Source organism: Ranitomeya imitator, chromosome 4 (genome assembly GCF_032444005.1).
Source record: "Ranitomeya imitator isolate aRanImi1 chromosome 4, aRanImi1.pri, whole genome shotgun sequence".
In the NCBI taxonomy this organism is placed as follows: domain Eukaryota; kingdom Metazoa; phylum Chordata; class Amphibia; order Anura; family Dendrobatidae; genus Ranitomeya; species Ranitomeya imitator.
In genome coordinates, this window is record NC_091285.1 from 24,813,486 (window position 1) to 24,837,409 (window position 23,924).

General features: G+C 48.6%; 1 protein-coding gene across 1 annotated transcript in view; it reads right to left on the reverse strand.

Annotated features, from left to right (window-relative positions):
- Positions 1-2,331: 2,331 nt before the first annotated feature.
- LOC138675298 (matrin-3-like) overlaps positions 2,332-23,924 on the reverse strand; it is a 65,677-nt gene continuing 44,084 nt past the window's right edge. The window contains exons 10-15 of the mRNA XM_069763387.1: positions 21,755-21,886; positions 17,027-17,070; positions 8,969-9,344; positions 8,332-8,593; positions 8,099-8,220; positions 2,332-4,018 (exon numbers count right to left, since the gene is read on the reverse strand). Coding sequence (XP_069619488.1) covers positions 3,977-4,018; positions 8,099-8,220; positions 8,332-8,593; positions 8,969-9,344; positions 17,027-17,070; positions 21,755-21,886 — 978 coding nt within the window. The 3' untranslated portion in view covers positions 2,332-3,976. The remainder of the gene's footprint in view (positions 4,019-8,098; positions 8,221-8,331; positions 8,594-8,968; positions 9,345-17,026; positions 17,071-21,754; positions 21,887-23,924) is intronic.

Below are 23,924 nucleotides of genomic sequence, written 5' to 3' on the forward strand. Positions count from 1 at the left end.
ATCTGGTTTTCTGTTCAGGACAAAGGCAGTCAATTGTTCAGTCCAAGATGAAAGTCGAAGGAGAAATTATATTATCTCGCTGGAGCCTCCAAGTTGTTAGAGAAGGGATTTCCAACCTACTCAGGTGTTCTGTCTTTTAGGTACCTACGCAATGAAGCAATAATCAGAGACACACACTCGTTGTCTGTCCAAATAGTTTCTGGTCTTTAATTTTTAGGGTTGGGCTTTTAAAGGCCCAAGATCAAAAGGAAATGTAGAGTTACATAATAAATTGGCAATGGGTTGTCAGACATCCTAGTATACAAGATAAATTAGGTGAAAGAATGCGGGGAGGCTTTGCACAGGTCTGTGGTTTTATGAAATTCTGGCTGAGCATTCAACATCTTTTGGCGTTTTCGGACAGATACAGAATCTGGGCAATAATCAGACGTCCTTGACATTTTCTGGGAATGGTTGACCACTGTTATGTAAGATATCTGGGAAATAAGACTCAGATGATAACCTTGTGCAATATTTTGTTTTTCTGCTATTTTACAAAATGAAGATTAACCATTTCTTTAACACTGTATAGGGAGAATGGTAGAGAATTTTACAAAAAAAACAACTTTCAAAATATTGTTGGGGTTTAAAGATGAATATTTTTGTCGATGTTCCTGATCTCCGCCCATATGGGTTCCTCAGAACTCAATACCCCCAATTTCCAAGTTACAAGACTCATTAGACTTAACGCCTGCACCCAGAAATTTTTATCAAAGTTGTTGCCACCTTTGCAGTGTAGGATGGCAGGCAGATTTAGTCATATCACAAATGGATAACTGGCTTCACCCCCCAAAAAAGAAAAGCCATCTTCAGAAGCCAGGTTGAGATCAGATTAAAGCCTCAATGTGCTGGTGTGCAATTCACCATCAAGCTTCTCCTGAACATTTTTTCAGCGATGGAACAGGTATTCCCTTACAGTCTGGACAAGATGATGTCCTTTTCAGACCAGATGGGTCTACTGTAAAAATGTTGGCTCCATTTGAGCAAGGTTTTTACCCAAGGTTCTTCAGATTGTAGACATCTGATGAGTCCACGATGTTCAGTAAATCCAGGGCAGGGGTTGAAGTAAAAAAATGAAATCATCCAACCAGAGGGAATTGTGTGCCAATCACCTGGCCCTTTTCTTCTTCAGGGTCATCCCCTCATCCAGACGATTTGGTATACGTTGTCATCCCCTCATCCAGACAATTTGGCATAAGTTTTATGTAAACAACCAGGGATGGACTAAGTCTCCAACTCCAAAAGTTCACATCCAGCGAGCAGTGAATGTGAAGGATTATCTCAGCAGGAACTTCTGGAATCCAGGTGAGTGAATTCTTTCAGAAATATTCCTAAGGATCATCTCTCAGATCTGAATATTATGGTGTCCAGATTTTGTTCTCTTTTCAAAGGGAATCACTCAGGACAGGCTGGAAATTTCTTGGAAGTACTCAAAAGATTTATCCATGTTCTCTCCCCTTTCCTCAACCAGATTCTGGAAGATCCTTGCAATTGTCATTTTCAATCTGGTTCTGCAAGACCTTGTCTGAGGCTTTCGAAAAACGTAATGGATTTTTTTTTTTCTTTTGAAACTCAAGTTGAAGCCGATATAAAGTTCCTGACACCACATGGAAGCCTACACCTCCACATTTATAAAGCGAGATAGGAGCAACAGTATCGTTAACAAAACAAATCTGCCCGATCTCTCCCAGTTTCTGTAATTTCCATAACTAATGACTCAGGAGACTATAGAATTTCCTGTCAACGAGTTTTTGATTTTCTGCATAAATATAAGCATCTTCAGACTCTGGGGTGGGAGAAGGGATTATTGGACAGTTTCTCAAGATTGACGATCCATTTGAACAAAAAGATTTGCAGGAACTTAGTCCAAGGCCAGGTCCCTACTCTGTGGCAGATCAGCCTCCTACTCCTTGGCACCTCATCTCACAAGTAGGCCTCCTTGACATCATGCAGGTGACATCACAATGATGTCGTTGGTCCTATCAGAAGATGCGCACACAATAGGTGGATCACAGGGCTCTGGAGAGGCGGGCGGTCAGACACTCTCTGGAGCAGGGTCCGATGAATCTTTTTGCACAGCTCAAGTTAACTGACCAGGAAGACCAGCTATTGACTGCCGTAAGTTTTTTCACATCCCCGCACATTGAAGTCCTTCCACCTCTTTCAATTCGACAAGCTGCTGTCAAAAAGACAGAGCTTAAAATCAAAGTACAGCAAAAACAACTTGGGTGTTTCAAGTAGCTCAATAATGACCACAACATTCTGTACAAAAAAAAAATCCCGACACATTGGTAAAATACAAGGTTTAATTTCGAACGCTTCTAAACAAATACATGAAGGTTCAACTAATGACCACTGGAATGCTATGGAGAGTTCACTTGTTTTCTACAGCTCCACAGTACGGGGGGGGGGGGGGGGAGAGGGGGGTATAAGCAACACTGTTTACTCAAATCTTGACATTTGGCATGAAGACATAAAATGAAATGAGAAATTCATCAATTCTGGCCAATCTTAAAGCGGTTCTCCAGAATTAGAAAATAAAAAAGTGGTTTCATGCTTCCAAGAACAGCACCACCCCCAGTCTACAGGTTGTGTATGGTACTACAACCCATCTTCCATGCTGACCAGAAACAGTTGGTAGCGACGTTTTGGAGAAGAATGCAACCATATCTTTCTAAATTCTGGAAAAACCCTTTAAAAAAAAAAAAAATGTAACCCTTGCCTAATAGCTAATTCAGTTTTTGGAGGAGACAAAACAACTACAATTCAGTGACACGTGAATACTGATCATCGCTGAAGGAGCCCAGTGGTCTACTGCATGTCGGCTAGGTGTAGGGCTAAAGACTGCAATAAAAAAAAAAAAAAAAAAAATAATATAGCTTACTGAAGTCAGAACAGACCCTCAATATCCAATCATTGGGGGTCCGACCCCCTGGGCAGATGTACACCAGTTTAAAGAGTCACATTGTTTAGCGGCCACTTCCAGAAACGATAGATCAGATCTGGCGGCTGATCGCTGGGGGTCCTGTATATTGAACATCAACTAATTGATGTTGACCCATTTTAAAAGATCATTTTAGTGAAAGACCCCTTTAAAAAGTCTCGTCTCACATCATTCAACCAGTCAGACTCCAGGTGACTTTTTCTGGCATCTGACAAAAATCCGAAATTTTTTTTTTTTAGGTGGGGGAACAAAAGTTTGATATGGCAGCTAGGACAAGTCGAGTAACCGAAACAAAACAATGAAGTGATAGAATACAGGAATAGTAAATAAAGTCATCATGAACTTGACAACAATCCATTTTTTTCCATTAAACTGTCAAAAACACACAAACAAATGAAATAAATCGTCAAAAAGTTCTGCTCTAAAATCAGAAAGGTGAACAATGGATATCACAGATGAAGCCAGCAAAGGGGGTCTCATATTGGTTACATGCAGTTTTGGATATTTATGGGGGTCACACAACTGAGAAACAATCTTTGTTTTCTTGTATGAAGGCAAGATTATAGTTCGGTTAATTGTGATGGATTTAATGTGATCGATTGGTCATAAAAACAGAAAATCAGGAAAAAACAAAAACACACAAATAAAAACAGCCACGCCGAATGCACATAAAGCATATTAAAACGATAGAAAACATTTCGCTAGTGCAGAATGTCAAATATGCCGAGGCTTCACAACAAGCTGGACATCAATATCAACGACAACCGACGGTTTGCTGGCTTTGTAGTAGTCTGGTGTGGGAAATCGCAAGATGTCACCCCCACATCAGATACCAATGTAGGTCTGGGATGTGTAAACCTAGTGCGGAACAAAGCTCAAAGGACATTGCTGCCCACATACTATGTACTCGGCACATCGCCATAAAGCATTAGCTTCTCATGTTGCAAACTAAACAGAACAAATTAAACAACTTTTTTTTTTTTATTCAGGATTTTAGTTGGTCTCTGGAGCCTTTGCCATCTTGGAGTAAAGTTGCTAAAAGAGAGAAAAAAAAGAAGATGCAAATTATTATTATTTATTATTATAGCGCCATTTTTTTCCATGGCGCTTTACATGTGAGGAGGGGTGTACATAATAAAACAAGTACAATAATCTTGAACAATACAAGTCACAACTGGTACAGGAGGAGAGAGGACCCTGCCCGCGAGGCCTCACAATCTACAAGGGATGGGTGAGGATACAGTAGGTGAGGGTAGAGCTGGTCGTGCAGCGGTTTGGTCAATCGGTGGTTACTGCAGGTTGTAGGCTTGTCGGAAGAGGTAGGTCTTCAGGTTCTTTTTGAAGGTTTCGATGGTAGGTGAGAGTCTGATATGTTGTGGTAGAGAGTTCCAGAGTAGACTGGATGCACGAGAGAAATCTTGTATGCAATTGTAGGAAGAGGAGATAAGAGGGGAGTAGAGAAGGAGATCTTGTGAGGATCGGAGGTTGCGTGCAGGAAAGTACCGGGAGACGAGGTCACAGATGTATGGAGGAGACAGGTTGTGGATGGCTTTATATGTCATGGTTAGGCTTTTGTACTGGAGTCTCTGGGTGATGGGGAGCCAGTGAAGGGATTGACAGAGGGGAGAGGCCGGGGAATAGTGGGGGGACAGGTGGATTAGTCGGGCAGCAGAGTTTAGAATAGATTGGAGGGGTGCAAGAGTGTTAGAGGGGAGGCCACAGAGCAGGCGGTTACAGTAGTCGAGGCGGGAGATGAGGGCATGGGCTACTGTTTTTGCAGATTCTTGGTTTAGGAATGTACGGATCCGTGAAATATTTTTGAGTTGGAGGTGGCAGGAAGTGGAAAGGGTTTGGATATATGGTTTGAAGGAGAGATCAGTGTCAAGGATTACCCCAAGACAGCGGGCTTATGGGACTGGGGAGAGTGGGCAGCCGTTTACTGTAATGGATAGGTTCGTTGGGGAGGTCGTGTGGGATGGGGGAAAGACGATGAATTCTGTTTTGTCCATGTTAAGTTTTAGAAATCTAGCGGAGAAGAAGGATGAGATAGCGGATAGACATTGAGGGATTCTGGTTAGTAGGGAGGTGATATCTGGTCCAGAGATGTAGATCTGTGTGTCGTCAGCATAGAGATGATACTGAAAGCCGTGAGATTCTATGAGCTGTCCCAGGCCAAAGGTGTAAATGGAGAAGAGCAGGGGCCCTAGAATTGAACCTTGCGGGACTCCGACAGACAGGGGGCGAGGTGAGGAGGTGGTGTGTGAGAGGGAGACGCTGAATGTACGGTCAGTTGGGTATGACGAGATCCAGGATAGGGCCAAGTCTGTTATGCCAAGGGATGAGAGGGTCTGCAGCAGCAGGGAATGGTCCACTGTGTCCAAGGCAGAGGACAGGTCCAGGAGGAGAAGGATAGAGTAGTGTCGCTTGCTCTTGGCGGTTAACAGGTCATTGGTGACCTTAGTTAGGGCAATTTCAGTGGAGTGGTGAGACCAGAAGCCTGATTGTAAGCGGTCGAAGAGGGAGCAGGAAGATAGATGGGAGGACAGTTCAAGATGGACATGTTGTTCCAGTAGTTTTGAGGCAAAGGGGAGAAGTGATATAGGGCGATAGCTAGATCCAGAGAATGGGTCAAGAGAGGGCTTTTGAGGTTAGGTGTGATTGAGGCATGTTTAAAGCTTGAGGGGAAAACACCAGTTGTTAGTGATAGGTTGAGGAGATGGGTTAGGGTTGGGATAAAGACTGTGGTGAGGTTTGGGATGAAGTGGGATGGGATCGGATCAAGTGCACAGGTGGTGAGATGCGATCTTGAGAGTAGAGTGGAGAGTCCGTCTTCTGTAATGGTGGAGAAGTTGGTTTTGGAGGTGGAGGGCTGGGAAGTCGGGAGGAAGGGTTCTGGGGGTTGTTTACTAAACTGTCTTTGATGTTCTCAATCTTCTGCTTGAAAAATGAGGCAAAGTCTGCAGCTGAGATGAGTGGGGAGGGAGGAGGTGCTGGGGGGCGGAGGAGGGAATTGAAGGTGTTGAATAACTGTTTGGGGTTGTGAGAGAGGGAGGATATAAGAGATGAGAAGTAGGTTTGTTTTGCTGTGGCGAGTGTGGTCTTGAAAGTAGTGAGGGACTGTTTGAATGCGATAAAGTGCTCGTTGGAGTGGGATCTTTTCCATCTCCGCTCTGCAGCCCAGGAAGCTCGCCTCAGTTCTTTGGTCAGGCGGGTGTGCCAGGGCTGTCTGTTGATTTTGCGAGCTTTGGTATGTGTGAGAGGGGCAAGAGATTCCAAAGCTACAGCTATTATGGTGTTATATAGAGCGGCAGCGTCATCCGCATTGTGTAGGGAGCTTATGTCTGTGAGAGGGAGGAGGGATTCAGAGAGTGAGTGTAGATCAAGGTGTTTAAGATCTCTGCGAGGGTGTGAAAGTTTGTGGGGTGGGCATTGTAGACAATGAGTGGAGAGGGAAGAGAATGTGAGTAGGTTATGGTCAGAAAGAGGAAGAGGCGAGTTCGAAAGGTTAGATAGGGAGCAGAGGTGGGTGAAGATGAGGTCCAGTGTGTGACCATCTTTGTGGGTGGCTGTAGAAGAGCATTGAGCAAGGCCAAAGGAGGAAGCGAGGGATAGTTTAGTGGCAGCTGAGAGGGAAGTGTCAATGGGGATGTTGAAGTCGCCCATGATGATAGTGGGGATGTCAGCGGCGAGGAAATAGAGTAGCCAGGTGGTGAAGTGGTCAAAGAAGGTGGTGGCTGGCCCTGGGGGACGGTAGATGACAGCCAGTTGGAGGTTGGAGGGGGAGTAGATGCGCATGGAGTGCACCTCAAAGGAAGGGAGGGTAACAGAGGGCGGAAGTGGGATTGGGGTGAAGGAGCAGTTATCTGACAGGAGAAAACCAACTCCTCCGCCATGCTTGCTGCTGGGGCGAGGGGTGTGAGGTGGAATCCACCATAGGAAAGCGCGGCTGGAGAGGCTGAGTCAGAGGGCGTGAGCCAGGTTTCACTGATGCCGAGGAAGGAGAGTTTGTTATTGATAAAGAGGTCGTGGACAAATGACAGTTTATTGCAGACAGAGCGTGCGTTCCATAGTGCTCCAGATAGGGAAATTGGGGGAGTGGGGGCTGGATGAATGGGTATGAGGTTACTGTGGTTGCGAGGACGTGTAGAGGATCATGGCAGGGGATTAGAAATGAGTGTGGGGATGTGATGAGGAGGGCCAGGATTTGGGGATATGTCGCCAGCAATGAAGAGCAGCAGACTGAGCGTTAGAAGGTGTGAGCTGGATAGGTCATGATGTGGCCGTGTGTGCCTGGAGAGAAAGGATTGTATGTGGAGGAATAGTTCTGTGGAGGAGGTGAGGTGGCTGGGGAGGATTGAGGAAGAAATGACTAGTTCCTTACTGGGTGGAGGGATTACAGGAGATAGGAAGAAATAAAGTAGTATGGGGGTGAATGTTAAAAGAAATCGAAACATTATAGTGGTTTTTTATTCTTTTACCTTCCAAATATGTACAATTGTCAGAATATGGATATTGCTTCAGTGCCGATGCTCTAGTGGGCTTCACCTATCATCACTTTCCTGCAAAGCCAGCGCTCATCAGTGCTTAGTGGGAATTTGAGAAGTTGGTTGTGTACACTTCAGTAATTCTTTTTTTTTTCATTTTAACGACCCATCCATAAACTGTGCAATCCTTGCCGGTATTGAACGATACTCGATTTGCTGCTTTATCAACACACACACACATCTTTGAGAGTGTTTGGAACCTGGCTACGGTAATTCAGATCCATCAAGATGTGAAGACGAATATTAAGAAGATGGCTGTAGAGCACTTCAACTCTGCAGGAAATTAATGAGAAACCGGCAAAGCCAACTAGGGCAATGGCACTGAAGCAACGAGGGATTTAACAAGAGAATAAGGACATAATATTGCTTATTAAAATCTGCCATTGCTTCACAGCCGATGCTCTAGTGGGCTTTTGTCAGTCTTTCGTACTGGCCTTATCAGTCACATGATGTACATGCCAGCACCAATAAGCGGTGGAAATAGTCTTTGTACATGGGGGAGGGGAGTCTGACAGGCTGAAACAGAACTCGGCCATCCTCAGTGTCCTTTGTGAAAGGACAAAACGCTCACCTTCAGTTTCTGGTAGTGGGGCAAGGTGCTGCAGTGGGTGACCTTAGCCACGTTCTCGTTAGTGTAGAACAAGGAGCACAGTTTGCAGTAAAAACCAGTCTTGGCAACCACAAATTCCACCCCTTATAGAAAGAACATAAAACAGAAGTCAAAACATGACAACTTTTTACAGGAAAAAACTGCAGCCGTTGATCTGCAGTGCAACACGGCACCGCACCGTTACATATACTCACCGACAGGATTGTTGTCCTCAAACGGGCCAAGATTATACTCCGCTGTGCCTCCAAAACCCTCGCTAGCAGATACTGGGCGCGTTTGGCCAGCCTCACCGTCCTCTTCATTTTCTTGCTCCGCTTTCTCCATGCTTGTGTTGAGCTCCACCTCAGCCTTCTCTTTTGCAGATTTCTTGGCGGCTTTCGCCTTATTCGGATCCTCTTCGTCGCCGACCTCAAGAGTAACAAAATCATCTATGCTCCCAGAAAACTTGGCTGCGCCCTGACAGCAAAAAACAGGTCATTAATAAATATATTCAAAAGGTCACAAATTTATACCAGCCCCATATTGAAACACAAAAGTCATCCAAATGGCGAGTCCCGGATGTGCATTCAGCTTAGTACTTCTGACACGGGGAGGATGACGCTTTACTGACAAGTCTTTCCGCCACAGCTTCTCCTCCGGCTCAAGACTACAAAGTGCAGACTAAGGATGGCGGCTGACTGCACCGATTGGGAGCGTAAACAATCAGACTGTGCTTATGGTTCTCCCCTTTTTTTGCCATTAGAAGGAATCTGTAGTCAATAGACTAATGATTACCGCCTGGAACGCAAGCGGCAGAACATTACCGTGTTGTATCAATCGTGCCGATCATACCTTCTTTTTCTTGGGGACAGGTGCTGAGGGATCTGAAGAGTCCCGTTCATGCGCCTCACTTTGGTCTTCCACTTCGTTGTTTCCTTCAGCCTCATTTGGGTCCAGAACTTCTTCATCAGCCACGGAGCTGCCGGTTTCTAGAAGAGCAGCGGCTTCCTCATCGTTCCCCTCTTCTTCCTCCTCCTCTTCATCATCCTCAGCTAGCTCAGGTTCACAAGAATCGGTCACTATATCTTTCTCATCTGCCTCCTCCGAGGTGTGAATGGTGTCATCGGCGGTGGCTTCTTCAGGTGTGGCCTGATCGCCAGTTTCAGAATCTGTCTTTTTCTGCTTCTCCTTTACACCCCCTTTTCGGTCCGGAGAATGAGCTCTCTTGCTACAGAAAAAAAAACAAAAAATATTTGATAAGCGCAACTGACAACTACAACCCTGCCTGCCACGGCGGAATGGAAAGTGACCTAACATTCTGTCACAAGGGGGCGCTAACGGCACTGGGATATATATATATATATATATATATATATATATATATATATATATATATTTTAAAGAAAATCGTTCCTGCAGTCTCTGAAAACTTCTAAAACAGGATTTTTGGTTGCTTACCGTAAAATCTGTTTCTCGGAGCCTTCATTGGGGGACACAGGAACCATGGGTGTATGCTGCTGCCACTAGGAGGCTGACACTATGCAAATAAAAAAAGTTAGCTCCTCCTCTGCAGTGTACACCCTACCGACAGGAAGTAGGATATTCAGTTAGTGAGAAAGCAGTAGGAGAAGCAACGTGTAAAAGAGAACTATAATAATAATATGATAATAATAAACTTTATTTATATAGCGCTGACAAATTCTACGGCGCTCCATAGATTAACAGTTTCAAACACTCAAAGTGTTCAAAGAACTCAAACGTAAACAGTAAACAGAGCTGTTCAACTTGGGAGGGAGCTGTGTCCCCCAATGAAGGCTCCGAGAAACAGATTTTACGGTAAGCAACCAAAAATCCTGTTTTCTCTATCGCCTTTCATTGGGGGACACAGGAACCATGGGACGTCCCAAAGCAGTCCCTGGGGTGGGGAAAACCGACTTCCATCAGGTCCGAGGACTCACCACTGCTGCCTGCAGGATCCTTCTGCCCAGGCTGGAGTCCGCCGTAGTTTGGCGAAACGTGTGGATGGAAGATCAGGTTGCCGCTTGCAAAGCCATCAGCGATAACCCCGTGGCATACCGCACTGGAAGCGCCGATTGCCCGGGTAGAGTGAGCCTTATCTCAGGAGGCACTCTTGTTCTTGACCCGGAAGCTTCCAAACTTGCCATTCTGATAGAGCGAGCAATAGTCGCCTTGGAAGCCGGCAGGCCTCTACGCACGCCATCAGGGATGGCGAAAAGAGAATCCATCTTTCGGAAAGCGGCTGTGCTAGCCAGGGAGATCCTCACTGCCCTGACGAGACCCAGCCTGTTCAACGATCACTCCAGAGTCGGAGCTGGACAAAAGGAAAGGTATAACGATGTCCTCGTTGAGGTGGAAAGATGAAAACCACCTCGAGAAAGGAAGGAAGGCAGAGGTCTGCGACCACCTTGTCCTGGATTAAAATCAAGAAAGGAGGTCGGCAAGAAATGGCCGCCAACTCAAAAACGCGGCGGATCGAAGAGATGGACCTGGGAAAAGCCACCTTCCGAGATAGAACTGACAGGGAAAACTCCCTGAGAGGCTATAAGGGGGGAACCCCTAAGCACCACCAACCCAACCTTTAAATCCCATGAATCCAGAGGCCCTGTACGGGAGGGACAGCGTGGGCCACTCATTGAAGGGAGGTCTTAACCTGTGGCTGAGAAGATAACGTCTTCTTAAAGGGAAGAAGAGCGTAGGAACCTGGCCCTATAGGGAACTGAGAGCGAAGCCCGAATCCCGTCCTGCCTGAAGGAAAACCAAATGGAAGGCAGGGAAAAAGGACATAGGTGAAAAGCGGTTGGACTCGCAACAACGAAAGTAAGCCTACCAGGTACGATAGTAGATCCTGAAAGAAGACGAAGGCTTCCCAGCCTGGACTATACAGTGACCCATCTGGGCCGAAAGGCCGGACGCTCTTAGAACTGTGGAGTCCACAGCCACGCCGTTAAACTGGGCGACCGATAATTCGGGTGAAAAATCGAACCCTGAGACAGCAGATCGGGTCCGCCTGGAAGACACCAGGGGTGTCCGCGAGAGGATTGACGATGTCTGCAAACTAGGACCTCCTGGGCCAATCCGGGACGATCAGAATGACCGGCACCCATCCAGCCTTGATCTTTTTCGACAGCTTGGAAAGCAAGGGAAGGCATGGAAACCAATAGGGGAGCCCGAACTGCGACCGAGGAATGGCCAGAGCGTCAACCCCACTGTGAGAGAAACACGGGACCCTGAGCCGACCCGAGGGACCTCCTGTTCAATCGGGACGCCATGAGGACCACCTCTGGAGTCCCCCATAGAAAAGTAATCCGATAGGAAACCTCCTGAAGTACCATTCCCCTGCCGCGAGGCCCTCGCGGCTGAGGAAGTCGGCGGCCTAAATGTCCACGCCGGGGACATGCACTGCGGAGCTCACCAGGACTGTTGCCTCTGTCCAAAGGAGGATCCTGGAATCTCGGCCGAGGCCAGCGAACACCGAGTCCACCGCTGGTGGTAGACATATGCCACAGCTGTGTCATTGTCTGTCTGGATTCGAATTGGCAGGCTGCTGAGAATCCTTACCCAGTGAAGGAAAGACAGAAAGATGATCCGGAACTCGAGGACATTGATCGGCAGAGGGTTCCTGCGCCGACCAACCACCCTGAAAGAACAGGAGACAAAGCCCCGCGCCTCCGCGAGCGGACAGGCGTCCGTCGTCACCACCTGCCAGGGAACTGGAAGGAAGGATATGCTGTGAAGGATCTACTCTGGGATAAGAGAAGTGACCTCGGCCACAAGTCGAGGAACCATTTGACCTGGGAGAAAGCCGGATCGGACGATGCAGGGAGAAGACAGACCTGTCCCCTGCGATAAAATAGCCTGCTGAAGAAGTCTTGAAAGAAACGGGCGAAGGGAAAATTGCTTCCGATGTTGCAACCAAACCTCCTTAGGGTCTTTAAGGCCCATCGGAAAGGAGGGGAGCCGAGAACCCTGGAGCAAGCGAACTTCCTGACAAAGGAGGGATATCCTGTCCTCGGGAAGGAAGACTCTGGTCCGACAAGTGTCGAAGAACATGCCCGGAGATACGAGGCGCTGAACAAGACGGAACTTCTTCCTGTTAACGAGCCACCCGCAACGGTTAGAATGTCGGGAAAGATGGATAGACTTTCGGGAGCCTGAAACCGAAATTCCTGAGCCTCCATGAAAGTGATTACTGAACGAGGGAATATCATCCTGAAGTGTCTCCGACGAAACTTCCTGTTCAGCAAATGGAGATCCGGACTGGGACGAACCTTGTTGTCCTGTGTCAGTACAGAAAGATTCGAAGAGAAGCCTGTGAACCGTTGAACCGTTCCTGTTCTGGGACGGGAACGTTTACCCCAGATTTAAGGAGGGAAACAATGGCCGTAAAGAAACCCGGGACTAGAGCGGGGTCTCTTGGAGGTTGGGATTTGAAGAAAACGATCCCAGGACCGTGAAATGAAGAATTTGTATCTAGAGGATACAAGTGCCCTGGCCCAGCGCCCCCTACTGAGGAGACCCAGACGTCCCTGAGGAACAGGAGACGGTTGCCCAGCCTGAGAAACGGGCTGGGGTCTGGTCGTGGGTCATGCCTAGGTGGAACCTCCAGTCCTGGACCTGGAGAATCCACCTTAGGAGTAGCGGGCACGCCAGAAAAGAGTGAGTCGAAGAATACCTTCTTCTCTTAACGTGCCTGTGGCCTCTGCGAAGAGGAATCTGATGCCGCAAAACTACGAAAAAAGTCAAAAAGACCGAAGTAGCCGCCTAAAGGGAAAGTAGGCGAGGTCTGGAGAAGGGGACTGGTGCCGCCAGTGGCGTCCTTAATAAATTTGGTCCAGCTTGGAACCGAAAGGATGTGAACCTTGAAAAGGCAGGCTCGTAAGGGACTTCTTTGATGACTCTTGAGCCAAACAGTGCGACAGCTGGCAACAACATTACTGGGCGCCTGTGCGGCAGAAGACGCGACGTCCAGGGAACAAAATATTCCCCGGCGTGAGTAATCTGGGTGGCAAGTTCCGGCAGCCGGCCTGATGGAGCTCCAGCTTGAATGCCCCAACGGAGTTGTTTAGCCCCTCGGATACAGACTTCGAAACCCAAATGGAAGCCAAGGCTGGGCATTGGGATGATTCGGCAGTTTTGAAAGCCGACTTCACGAAGGATTCCATGATCCTATCGATGGAATCTTTCAGAGCCGCCCACCGGACGGCGTAAGGACTGTGTTGGTGGCAAGTTTAGCAGCCGACGGATCCACAGGGGGAGAGGTCGTTCTCTAACGCCTCTCATTCCCGTTGGCAATGAGATCCGGAGGAAAGAGATATGAGACTCCAAGACGCTTGTCTCTTTGCGAACTTCTGGTAGAATTCGCTCTTTCTCTGGACAGAAGCTCCTTGAATTCAGGATGAGGAGCAAATACCTTGGGAGGTAGCTTAGACCGTCTAAACGAAACCGCCTGATCTGCGGGTTTCGTAGAGGAATCTTTGATGCCACAGGTCTGATTGGTCGCTCCAATGAGGCTTTGAACCATATCCCTCATGTTAGCGATTTGGTTCGAAACCGGCCCCAAATTATCCTTCGAAGGCGTATCATAGAAAGCCTCGCCTGACTCAGGGAAGGAGGATCGGGAGGACGCCGACTGCAGAGGAGGACCGAGTGTCGAGAAGAAGACTCAGACTGGCATTCCTGTCTGGACCTTTTGCAGCTAGCCTTGGAGGGCTCGGACGGAGCTTCCAGCGACCCGGTGGCTACTGCGGGGGTCTGCAGGGGTAACCGATCCAGCACGGACACCAGGGTTGAGACACCCGTGTTAGATTGGCCACCGATTGAGACAGAGAGGAGGCCCAGCCTGGGATGGGGTTATCACTCTCGGGCGGATCGGCCGGGGGATCCTGGGCGGTAGACACAATCGGGTTGCTGCAGGAGTAGGAAGACGAGAATGGCCCCCTTTTTGCCCGAGTGGTTAGGGGGCAGGGGGGTTTGGGGGCAAAGGGGAGTGTCAGTCTGCAGAGCAGAGCTACTCACGGTAGACGAAAAACGGGATCCGGAGGACGCTGTTCGGCTTGATAGGATGGGCCTCCGGTAAGAAGTCGTCTTTTAGGCAGGAGGGTGATGTGGGCTCCTGCCGCAAATTGGACTCGATCTGCGGATGTGACAGCGGTATGGGCTCCTGAGATTGAGGTGCATGTAAAGGAGTCCCAAGATGGCGCCGGTGGGCGGAGAGAAGGCGGGCCGCAGTGAAAATGTCGGGCGGGAGAAAAGCCCGCCCGATACGAGAAGAAAGGGGGCGGAGTCCGGCACCGGAAGTAGGCCCAGGCAGAAGCCGGGGCCTAAATTAGCGATCGGTGACCGGCATGGAAGGGCCGAAGCGGCAAACAGCGCGCCGCAGAAGGCGACAGGCGAGCGGCCGCCCACAGCGGCGGGAGCAGCGCAGCCGCAGGTTCAAAGCGGCGCGGCGGTCCGGCAAGCCGCCACGCCGAGGGAGGACGCGCGGCGCTGCAAGCGGCCAGAGGGACACAGCTGCAGGGGGCCCAACCAGCGACGCGGCGGCCGGCAAAGCCGCCGTGCCGAAAAGAAGCGAACGGCCGCATACAGCGGCCGGAGCAGGGAAGCCACAGAGGGCCGAAGCGACGCGGCGGCCGGCAAAGCCGCCGCGCTGAAAGGAAATGAACGGCCGCACACAGCGGCCGGAGCAGGGAAGCCACCGAGGGCCGCGCTGAAGCCGGGGCTGGGAAGCCCACAGGACCCGAGGCGGAAATGTCCCCCCTGAGCAAGGCCACGCAGACAGCGCGCCCGGACAAGAAGCGGCGCGGCGGTCCGCAAAGGCTGCCGCGCCGGAACAGGGGACAGGGAGGCCGCATCCACGGAAGTGGCGCGGCCGAAAAGAGATGCGACCCGCACCAGAAAACTCCCCAAATAGGAACCCCCTTTTTAGGATCCAGGGAAGCCACAGGGTGGGGAGGGAAAATACTCACCTAAACATCCCACGCCGGTACTAACCTGGAAGGAATGAGACGTCCACGGAGGCGATGGACGTCCTCGTCTCCTCCGACCGACAGGCTCTGGTGGGCGAGTGGGTGGGGGACGGAGCCAGGACCGGACTTCTGAGCACGCTTGTGTGCTAGGATCTTGGTCCTGGAGAGGGATCTATGAGGATACGGGGTGGCAGTACACGCCGTACTCCTAGTCCGCATAGTGGGACTACAGGTGTGAGTGTTCACCCTGTATCCCTCCGGAAAAACATGAAAGGTAACGACGTACATTGAGGTAGATAAGGGTCTAATGAAAGACCCGTGTCCACCTCCTACTGACACTAAGCTAAACTGAATATCCTACTTCCTGTCGGTAGGGTGCACACTGCAGAGGAGGAGCTAACTTTTTTTATTTGCATAGTGTCAGCCTCCTAGTGGCAGCAGCATACACCCATGGTTCCTGTGTCCCCCAATGAAAGGCGATAGAGAAATATGTCCGACCCAGTAGAAGATTAATTCGGTGGGATTTGGGGCCATTCACTGGAAATAGGCTGCAAAGTCACCAGTTAAATTACACTGCAGCTGAGAGAGGGTTCATAGGTTACGTCCTCCGTCAGGTTACGACCTCCGTCAGGTTACGACCTCCGTCAGGCGGTTTCATTTGAACAGGTGAAATGTGAATGGTGGATCCTGTGTTATCTACTGTATATAGAGGTGTTATCAGTCATTGAACAAGAGGAGGAGGTGAGCTGTGACATCACCTATTGTGAATGGTGGATCCTGTGTTATCTACTGTATATAGAGGTGTTATCAGTCATTGTACAGGAGGAGGAGGTGAGCTGTGACATCACCTATTGGGAATGGTGGATCCTGTGTTAGTTTTCATTATAACCCTGTCTATTCTTAATCCTCTTGTACAGAGCAGGAATGCTTAAGGTCAGTGAGAACATTGCAAGATCCTGGATTTCTACTTTTTATAGATTGTGCAAATTGCCTCTTCTGAGAAAAAGAGGACTTAAACTCTATAGCACCACCTGTTGGAAGTAGCGATCCTACAAGTCACAATCAACACTTTAACGAGTCATGCAATATGACTTAGGATAAAAGCCAAATTAGTATCTCAATTCGCAGACACGGTGTTTCGGGCTGTTGGCCCTCGTCAGTGCAAAGCGTGAGAACCAATTTGGCTAGGTGAGAGGCTCTGGACTGGGGTCTAAGGGGTATCGTTTCTCCTTATGGAGAGTGACATACCATCTCTGGCTTGTCAAGGTAAGGAGGCTTATTCGCCGTGCAATGCTCCTCTTTTTATAGATTAATACATTTTATTATTATATACATAAAAACCAAAACACTTAAACATTAGGCCATTAATGAAAACACATTCTCTTTAAAGGGAACCTGTCACCCCGTTTTTTCAGTAGGAGATAAAAATACCGTTAAATAGGGCCTGAGCTGTGCTTTACAATAGGGTATTTTTTGTCCCCTGATTCCCTACCTATGCTGCCAAAATACCTTACAAAAGTGGCCTTTTTCGCCTGTCAATCAGGCTGGTCAGGTCAGATGGGCGTGGTCACAGCGCTGTTTCTCCCCCACATCTTGATTATGTTAACGGTATTTTTTATCTCCTACTGAAAAAACGGGGTGACAGGTTCCCTTTAAATAAGGCAAACAGGGTACAAACTGCAAAATGTTGGCCTCAGTGGGTTTTTTTTCAATCACTTAGGCCTAATCCAAAACTGCAAATCTAAAAGCGAGACAGCAGACCCATTTCTGAATGGTATAAACTTCATCCAAATTTCCCAAAGATTCTATCGTAACCGCAGAATAGAATAATCAGGATAATGTAGAATCAGAAGCCGGCGAGGCGGTCATCGAAGCAGGCTCACCTCTGGTATAATACATTATACAGAGTGAACGAAATACTTACTGGTTCTTTTCTTTTTCCCTTTCTTCAATAAGTTTGTTTGGGATCTGGAGAAAAAAAAAATTAAACAATTAAAAAATAATCAGCACTAAATTAAAAAACAACAAAAAAAAAACACTAATAGTTTTATCTTTTTCGCTACGCCGCTTACCAAATGGATTAATTCATTTTATATTTTGACAGATCGGGCGATTCTGAACGCGGCGATACCAAATATGTGTATGTTTTATTTTTTATGGGGCGAATGGGGGAATATATATATATATATATATATATATATATATATATATATATATATATATATATATATATATATATATATATATATATATATATATACACTAGATTGTGGCCCGATTCTAACACATCGGGTATTCTAGAATATGCATGTCCCCGTAGTATATGGACAATGATGATTCCAGAATTCGCGGCAGACTGTGCCCGTCGCTGATTGGTCGAGGCAACCTTTATGACATCATCGTCGCCATGGCAACCATTATGACATCTACGTGGATACTGTGCCCGGCGCTGAATCAGAAACGTGAGATGTCTACGTCCTTTATGACATAATCGTCGCTGTGCCGGTCGCTGATTGATTGGTCGAGGCCGCCAGGCCTCGACCAGAGACGCAGGATTTCCAGGACAGACAGACAGACAGACAGACAAACAGACAGAAAAACCCTTAGACAATTATATATATATATATATATATATATATATATATATATATATATATATATATATATATATATATATTTTTGTTCCACTTTTCACTTGCTTCAATAGCCTCCATTGGAAGCTGTTCAAAACAGCTGACGTGGTGGGAAAGATGGGGGCTCTGCGTCGGATCCCGCATCAAAGGGAGACACGGCATGCGCAATACAAGTACGGCGCATGTCGTGAAGGGGTTAAAAGTTAATTTGTCAGGAAGTTTCCTTTATATAACCTGAGACCAGCATGACGTAGGAGCAGGAACCCTGATGCCAGTGATGTATCATTTACTGGGCTGTGTGTTGCAATTTCAGTAAAATCAGTGTTTTGTCTGCAGATCATCACTACAGGACTAGGTGCCTCCTAGTCAACTGCTCTGTATAACTCCGCCTCCACCACTGATTGGCAGCCTTCTATTTACACAAGAAGCTGCCAATCAGTGGTGTGGGCGGGGTTACACAGATCAGCACGTGTTATCTGCAGCATAGAAAACAGTGATTGTATCAAAATGAGACCATGACAGCAGCAAGTGACACATTGCTGGAATCAGGGTCTCTGTCTCCACATCATAGCAAAAGCCTGCTGAAAAAGAGGGATTTTTGGTTCTTACAGTAAAATCTCTTTCTTGGAACCTTCATTGGGGGACACAGGTAACCATGGGTGTATGCTGCTGTCACTAGGAGGCTAACACTATGCAAATAAAGAAGAAGTAACTCCTCCCCGGCAGTATACACCCTCCGACAGGCACCAGGCAACTCAGTTGGTGCAAAAGCAGTAGTAGGAACAGGTAATATATAACACAACCTATGTGCCAACCCACAACAACGGCCAACACGGTACAACTTCAAGGGAGGGCGCTGTGTCCCCCAATGAAGGCTCCAAAAACGGTAAGAACCAAAAATCCCTCTTTCTTTCTCGCCTCATTGGGGGACACAGGTAACCATGGGACATCAAAAAGCAGTCCCTAGGGTGGGATATTCTGCAGAAAAAGAGGAGTTAGGTCGGCCGGTGAGAAACCGCTGCCTGGAGTATCCTCCTACCTAGGCTCGCGTCCGCAGAAGCCCGAGTATGCGCCTTGTAGAATTTGACAAAGGTGTGAATGGATGACCACGTTGCGGCCTTGCAAACCTGCAAGGCCGAAGCTTGGTGACAAACTGCCCAGGAAGCTCCCACAGCCTGGGTAGAGTGAGCCATTTGTCTTGGACACGGTATGCCTCCAGAACCGCCGAACGGATCCAACGAGCAATTGTGGACTTGGAGGCGGGGAGCCCCTTTTGCCGCCCTTCCGAGACAATGAACAGAGGATCGGCCTGACGAAAAGAAGCAGTTCTGGCGAGGTAAACTCGGATAGCCCTGACGACATCCAACTTGTGAAGAGATTTTTCCAAGGGGTGAACCGGGGAAGGGCACAAAGAAGGGAGGACAATGTCCTCATTGATGTGAAAGGCCGAAACTACCTTTGGTAAAAAGGAAGGAACCGGCCGAAGAACCACCTTGTCCTGATGCATGACTAGAAAGGGAGAACGACAGGATAAAGCCGCCAGCTCCGACACTCTTCTAATGGAGGTGATGGCGACCAAAAAGGCCACCTTCCAGGATAGAAAAAAGAGAAGGAAATGTCCTGAATCGGTTCAAAGGGTGCACGCTGGAGGACGTCCAAAACGAGGTTGAGGTCCCAAGGCTCGACAGGAGAACGACAAGGGGGAGCTATATGAGCAACCCCCTGGATGAAGGTCCTCACCTGAGGCAGGGAGGCCAGGTATCTTTGAAAAAGAATGGACAGAGCGGAAATCTGACCCTTCAAGGTGCTAAGGGAAAGACCCGAATCTAGACCCGCTTGAAGGACACTGAGAAGGGATGGAAGGGAAAAGGTCATACGAAACAGATTGTTGTCCTGACACCACCGGAAAAAAGCCTTCCAACACCTGTGGTAAATACGCGAGGAAGCCGGTTTTCTCGCCCTTATCATAGTCTGGATGACACTGTGGGAAAAACCCGCGTCCTTCGGGACCGCGGCCTCAACGGCCATACCGATAAATTCAGAGACCGAGAATTTGGGTGGAAGAGGGGCCCCTGCGAAAGAAGGTCCGGAAGATCCGGAAGCCTCCACGGAACGTCCGATAGCATGTTCACCAGTTCCGCATACCAGGCCCTGCGAGGCCAATCTGGAGCTACTAAGAGTACGGGGACCCCTTCTGTCTTGATCTTTTTTACGATCCTTGGGATCAAGGGGAGGGGTGGGAACAGATAGGGCATCTGGAACTGAGTCCACGGGATCACGAGAGTGTCGCATCTGACGGCCATCGGATCATGAGATCTGGAGATGTACTGGGGAACCTTGTGGTTTGCCCGGGAGGCCATCAAGTCGACGTCTGGGACGCCCCACCGCTGGCAAATCTGGTTGAAGATTGCGGGGAGAAGAGACCATTCGCCCGCCACGATGCCCTGGCGACTTAGAAAGTTGGCTTCCCAATTGTCCACCCCTGGGATGTGGACGGCTGACAGAGAGGGAACGTGACCCTCCGCCCAACGCAGAATTTTTGCCACTTCCGCCATGACTTGTGTGCTGCGAGTCCCTCTTTGATGGTTTATGTAAGCCACGGCCCTGGTGTTGTCCGACTGAATGCGGACCGGTTTCCCTGAAAGGAGAGACTCCCAGCGGATGAGGGCTAGGAAGATGGCTCTGATATCCAAGAGGTTGGTAGGGAGGCGCGCCTCCTGAGCAGTCCAGCGGCCCTGGGCCGTGAGGTGGAGAAAAACTGCTCCCCCAACCTTGGAGACTGGCGTCGGTGGTGATCACCTGCCAGCGGGGAGGGAGAAATTACCTCCCGCGCAGAATGGAGGTGGACAGCGTCCACCAAGAGAGAGACTGTTTCACTCTGGGAGAGAGGCGAAACGGGCAATCCAGGGAAAGTGAATTCCTGTCCCAGGCCGACAGAAGGGCCAGCTGGAGGGGACGAGAGTGGAACTGGGCATAGGGGACTGCTTCCATGGAGGCGACCATCTTTCCCAGAACCCTCATGGCGAGGCGGAGAGACAGAGGAGACGGGCTCTTTAGTACTCTGACCCCCCGACGAAGAGAAAGGAACTTCTCCTTGGGAAGAAAGACCTGAGCCTGAGAGGTGTCGAATTCCATGCCCAGGAACTCCAGCCGCTGAGTTGGAATCAGGGAAGACTTCTGGTAATTGATTATCCAGCCGAGGCGAAGAAGCGTGTCCAGAGTAAGCTGGAGGTTCTGGCTGCAATCCCGACGGGACAGACCCTTGATCAAGAGGTCGTCGAGGTATGGGATTACCAGAATCCCCTTTGAACGTAGGATGGCCATGACAGCTGCCATGACCTTTGTAAAGACCCTGGGCGCAGACGCCAGACCGAAAGGGAGGGCCGTGAACTGATAATGATAGCCCCGGATCGCGAACCAGAGGAATCTCTGATGTCGTACGCAAATAGGGATGTGAAGGTACGTATCTCGGATATCCACGGAAAACAGAAACTCTCCCGGTTCCATGGACGTGATCACCGAGCGTAGAGTCCTGCCCAGCGGGTCCGAGAGGGTGCGATGTGGGTAATACCACACTGCTCTCTCGGTCGCTCAAAGTGGGGAAAACAGGGTGAGAAAAACTGCACCCTGTTACCCTGAAGAAAACGGTCTGAAAAAGAAAGGGGAAAAGGTTAATAAACAAAACAAATCCCTGTAAAAAGAAATGCGGATCTGGGGTTAGATCCAGGTCCGCCTCCTACAGACACTAAGCAAAAACAGAGTTGCCTGGTGCCTGTCGGAGGGTGTATACTGCCGGGGAGGAGCTATTTCTTCTTTATTTGCATAGTGTCAGCCTCCTAGTGACAGCAGCATACACCCATGGTTACCTGTGTCCCCCAATGAGGCGAGAAAGAAATTATTTTTAAGCCTCAGAAAACATTGATGGTTTCTAGGACTAGGGGACCTACCTCTATTTGCAACTTACACCCCCATGATAGAAACACAACAGTAGACCCTCCTGGGAGCAATGCCACGCTTACCCTTAGCACAAGCTTCTTGTGTCTTTCAGACAGCTCTACCTTCAGTGGTTTTCCATGGAAAAATAGAGGGACAGTTTCACAGCGCTTTACCATGTCCTGAGCATCTTCCTCTTTCTCCATTTCAACAAAAGACTAAAACAAAAGGAACAAAAAAAGAAATATAAAAATACATATTTATATAGCGCCAACGTGTTCAGCAGCATTTTTCATTTCAGAATACATGTAAAATTTATATTTATATATATATATATATATATATATATATATATATATAACCCCTTCCCGACCTTTGACGCCACGTAGGCGTCATGAAAGCCGGTGCCAATCCGACCTGTGACGCGTATGTGGCGTCATGGAGGGATCGCGTCCCTGCAGATCGAGTGAAAGGGTTAACTCCAATTTCACCCGATCTGCAGGCACAGGGGGCGTGGCTTCACCCCCCCCTGTGGCTACGATCGCTCTGATTGGCTGTTGAAAATGAAACTGCCAATCAGAGCGATTTGTAATATTTCACCTATGAAAACTGGTGAAATATTACAATCCAGCCATGGCCGATGCTGCAATATCATCGGCCATGGCTGGAAACCCTGATGTGTCCCCCCCACCGATCTCCTCCCCAGTCCTCCGTCCTGTGCTCCGCTCCCCTCCGTCGTCCTGTCTGCTCCCCCGTTCTCCCGCCTGCTCCCCCCGTGCTCCGATCCCACCCCCCCGTGCTCCGATCACCCCCCCATGCTCCGATCACCCCCCCCTCATACTTACCGAGCCTCCCGATGTCCGTCCGTCTTCTCCATGGGCGCCGCCATCTTCCAAAATGGCGGGCACATGCGCAGTGCGCCCGCCGAATCTGCCGTTTGGCAGATTCGTTCCAGGTATATTTTGATCACTGTGATATAACCTATCACAGTGATCAAAATAAAAAAAAATAGTAAATGACCCCCCCCCCCTTTATCACCCCCATAGGTAGGGACAATAATAAAATAAAGAAAATATATATATATTTTTTCCACTAGGGTTAGAGCTAGGGTTAGGGCATGTGCGCACGGTGCGGATTTGGCTGCGGATCCGCAATCCGCAACGGATTGGCAGCAGATCCGCAGCGGATTCGTCGCAGTGTTCCATCAGGTTTACAGTACCATGTAAACCTATGGAAAACCAAATCCGCTGTGCCCATGGTGCGGAAAATACCGTGCAGAAACGCTGCGTTGTATTTTCCGCAGCATGTCAATTTTGTGCGGATTCCGCAGCGTTTTACACCTGTTCCTCAATAGGAATCCGCAGGTGAAATCCGCACAAAAAAAACTGTAAATCCGCTGTTAAAACGCAGTGCCTTTTACCTGCGGATTTTTCAAAAATCGTGCAGAAAAATCTCACACGAATCCGCAACGTGGGCACATAGCCTTAGGGTTGGAATTAGGGCTAGGGTTGGAAATAGGGTTAAGATTAGGCTAGTGTTAGGGTTATGGTCAGGGGTGTGTTGGAGTTAGGGTTGTGGTTAGGGTTGGGATTAGGGTTAGGATTAGGGTTGGGATTAGGGTTACGGGTGTGTTGGGTTAGGGTTGTGGTTAGGGGTGTGTTGGGGTTAGGGTTGCGATTAGGGTTATGGCTACAGTTGGGATTAGGGTTAGGGGTGTGTTGGGGTTAGTGTTGAAGTTAGAATTGAGGGGTTTCCACTGTTTAGGCACATCAGGGGTCTCCAAACGCAACATGGTGCCACCATTGATTCCAGCCAATCTTGCGTTCAAAAAGTCAAATGGTGCTCCCTCCCTTCCGAGCCCCGACGTGCGCCCAAACAGTGGTTTACCCCCACATATGGGGTACCAGCGTACTCAGGACAAACTGGGCAACTATTGGGGTCCAATTTCTCCTGTTACCCTTGCGAAAATAAAAAATTGCTTGCTGAAACAATTTTTGAGGAAAGAAAAATTATTTTTTATTTTCACGGCTCTGCGTTATAAACTTCTGTGAAGCACTTAAGGGTTTAAAGTGGTCACCGCACATCTAGATTAGTTTCATGGGAGGTCTAGTTTCCAAAATGGGGTCACATGTCAGGGAGCTCCAATGTTTAGGCACACAGGGGATCTCCAAACACGACATGGTGTCTGCTAACGATTGGAGCTAATTTTTCAGTCAAGTGGCGCTCCTTCCCTTCCGAGCCTTGCCGTGTGCACAA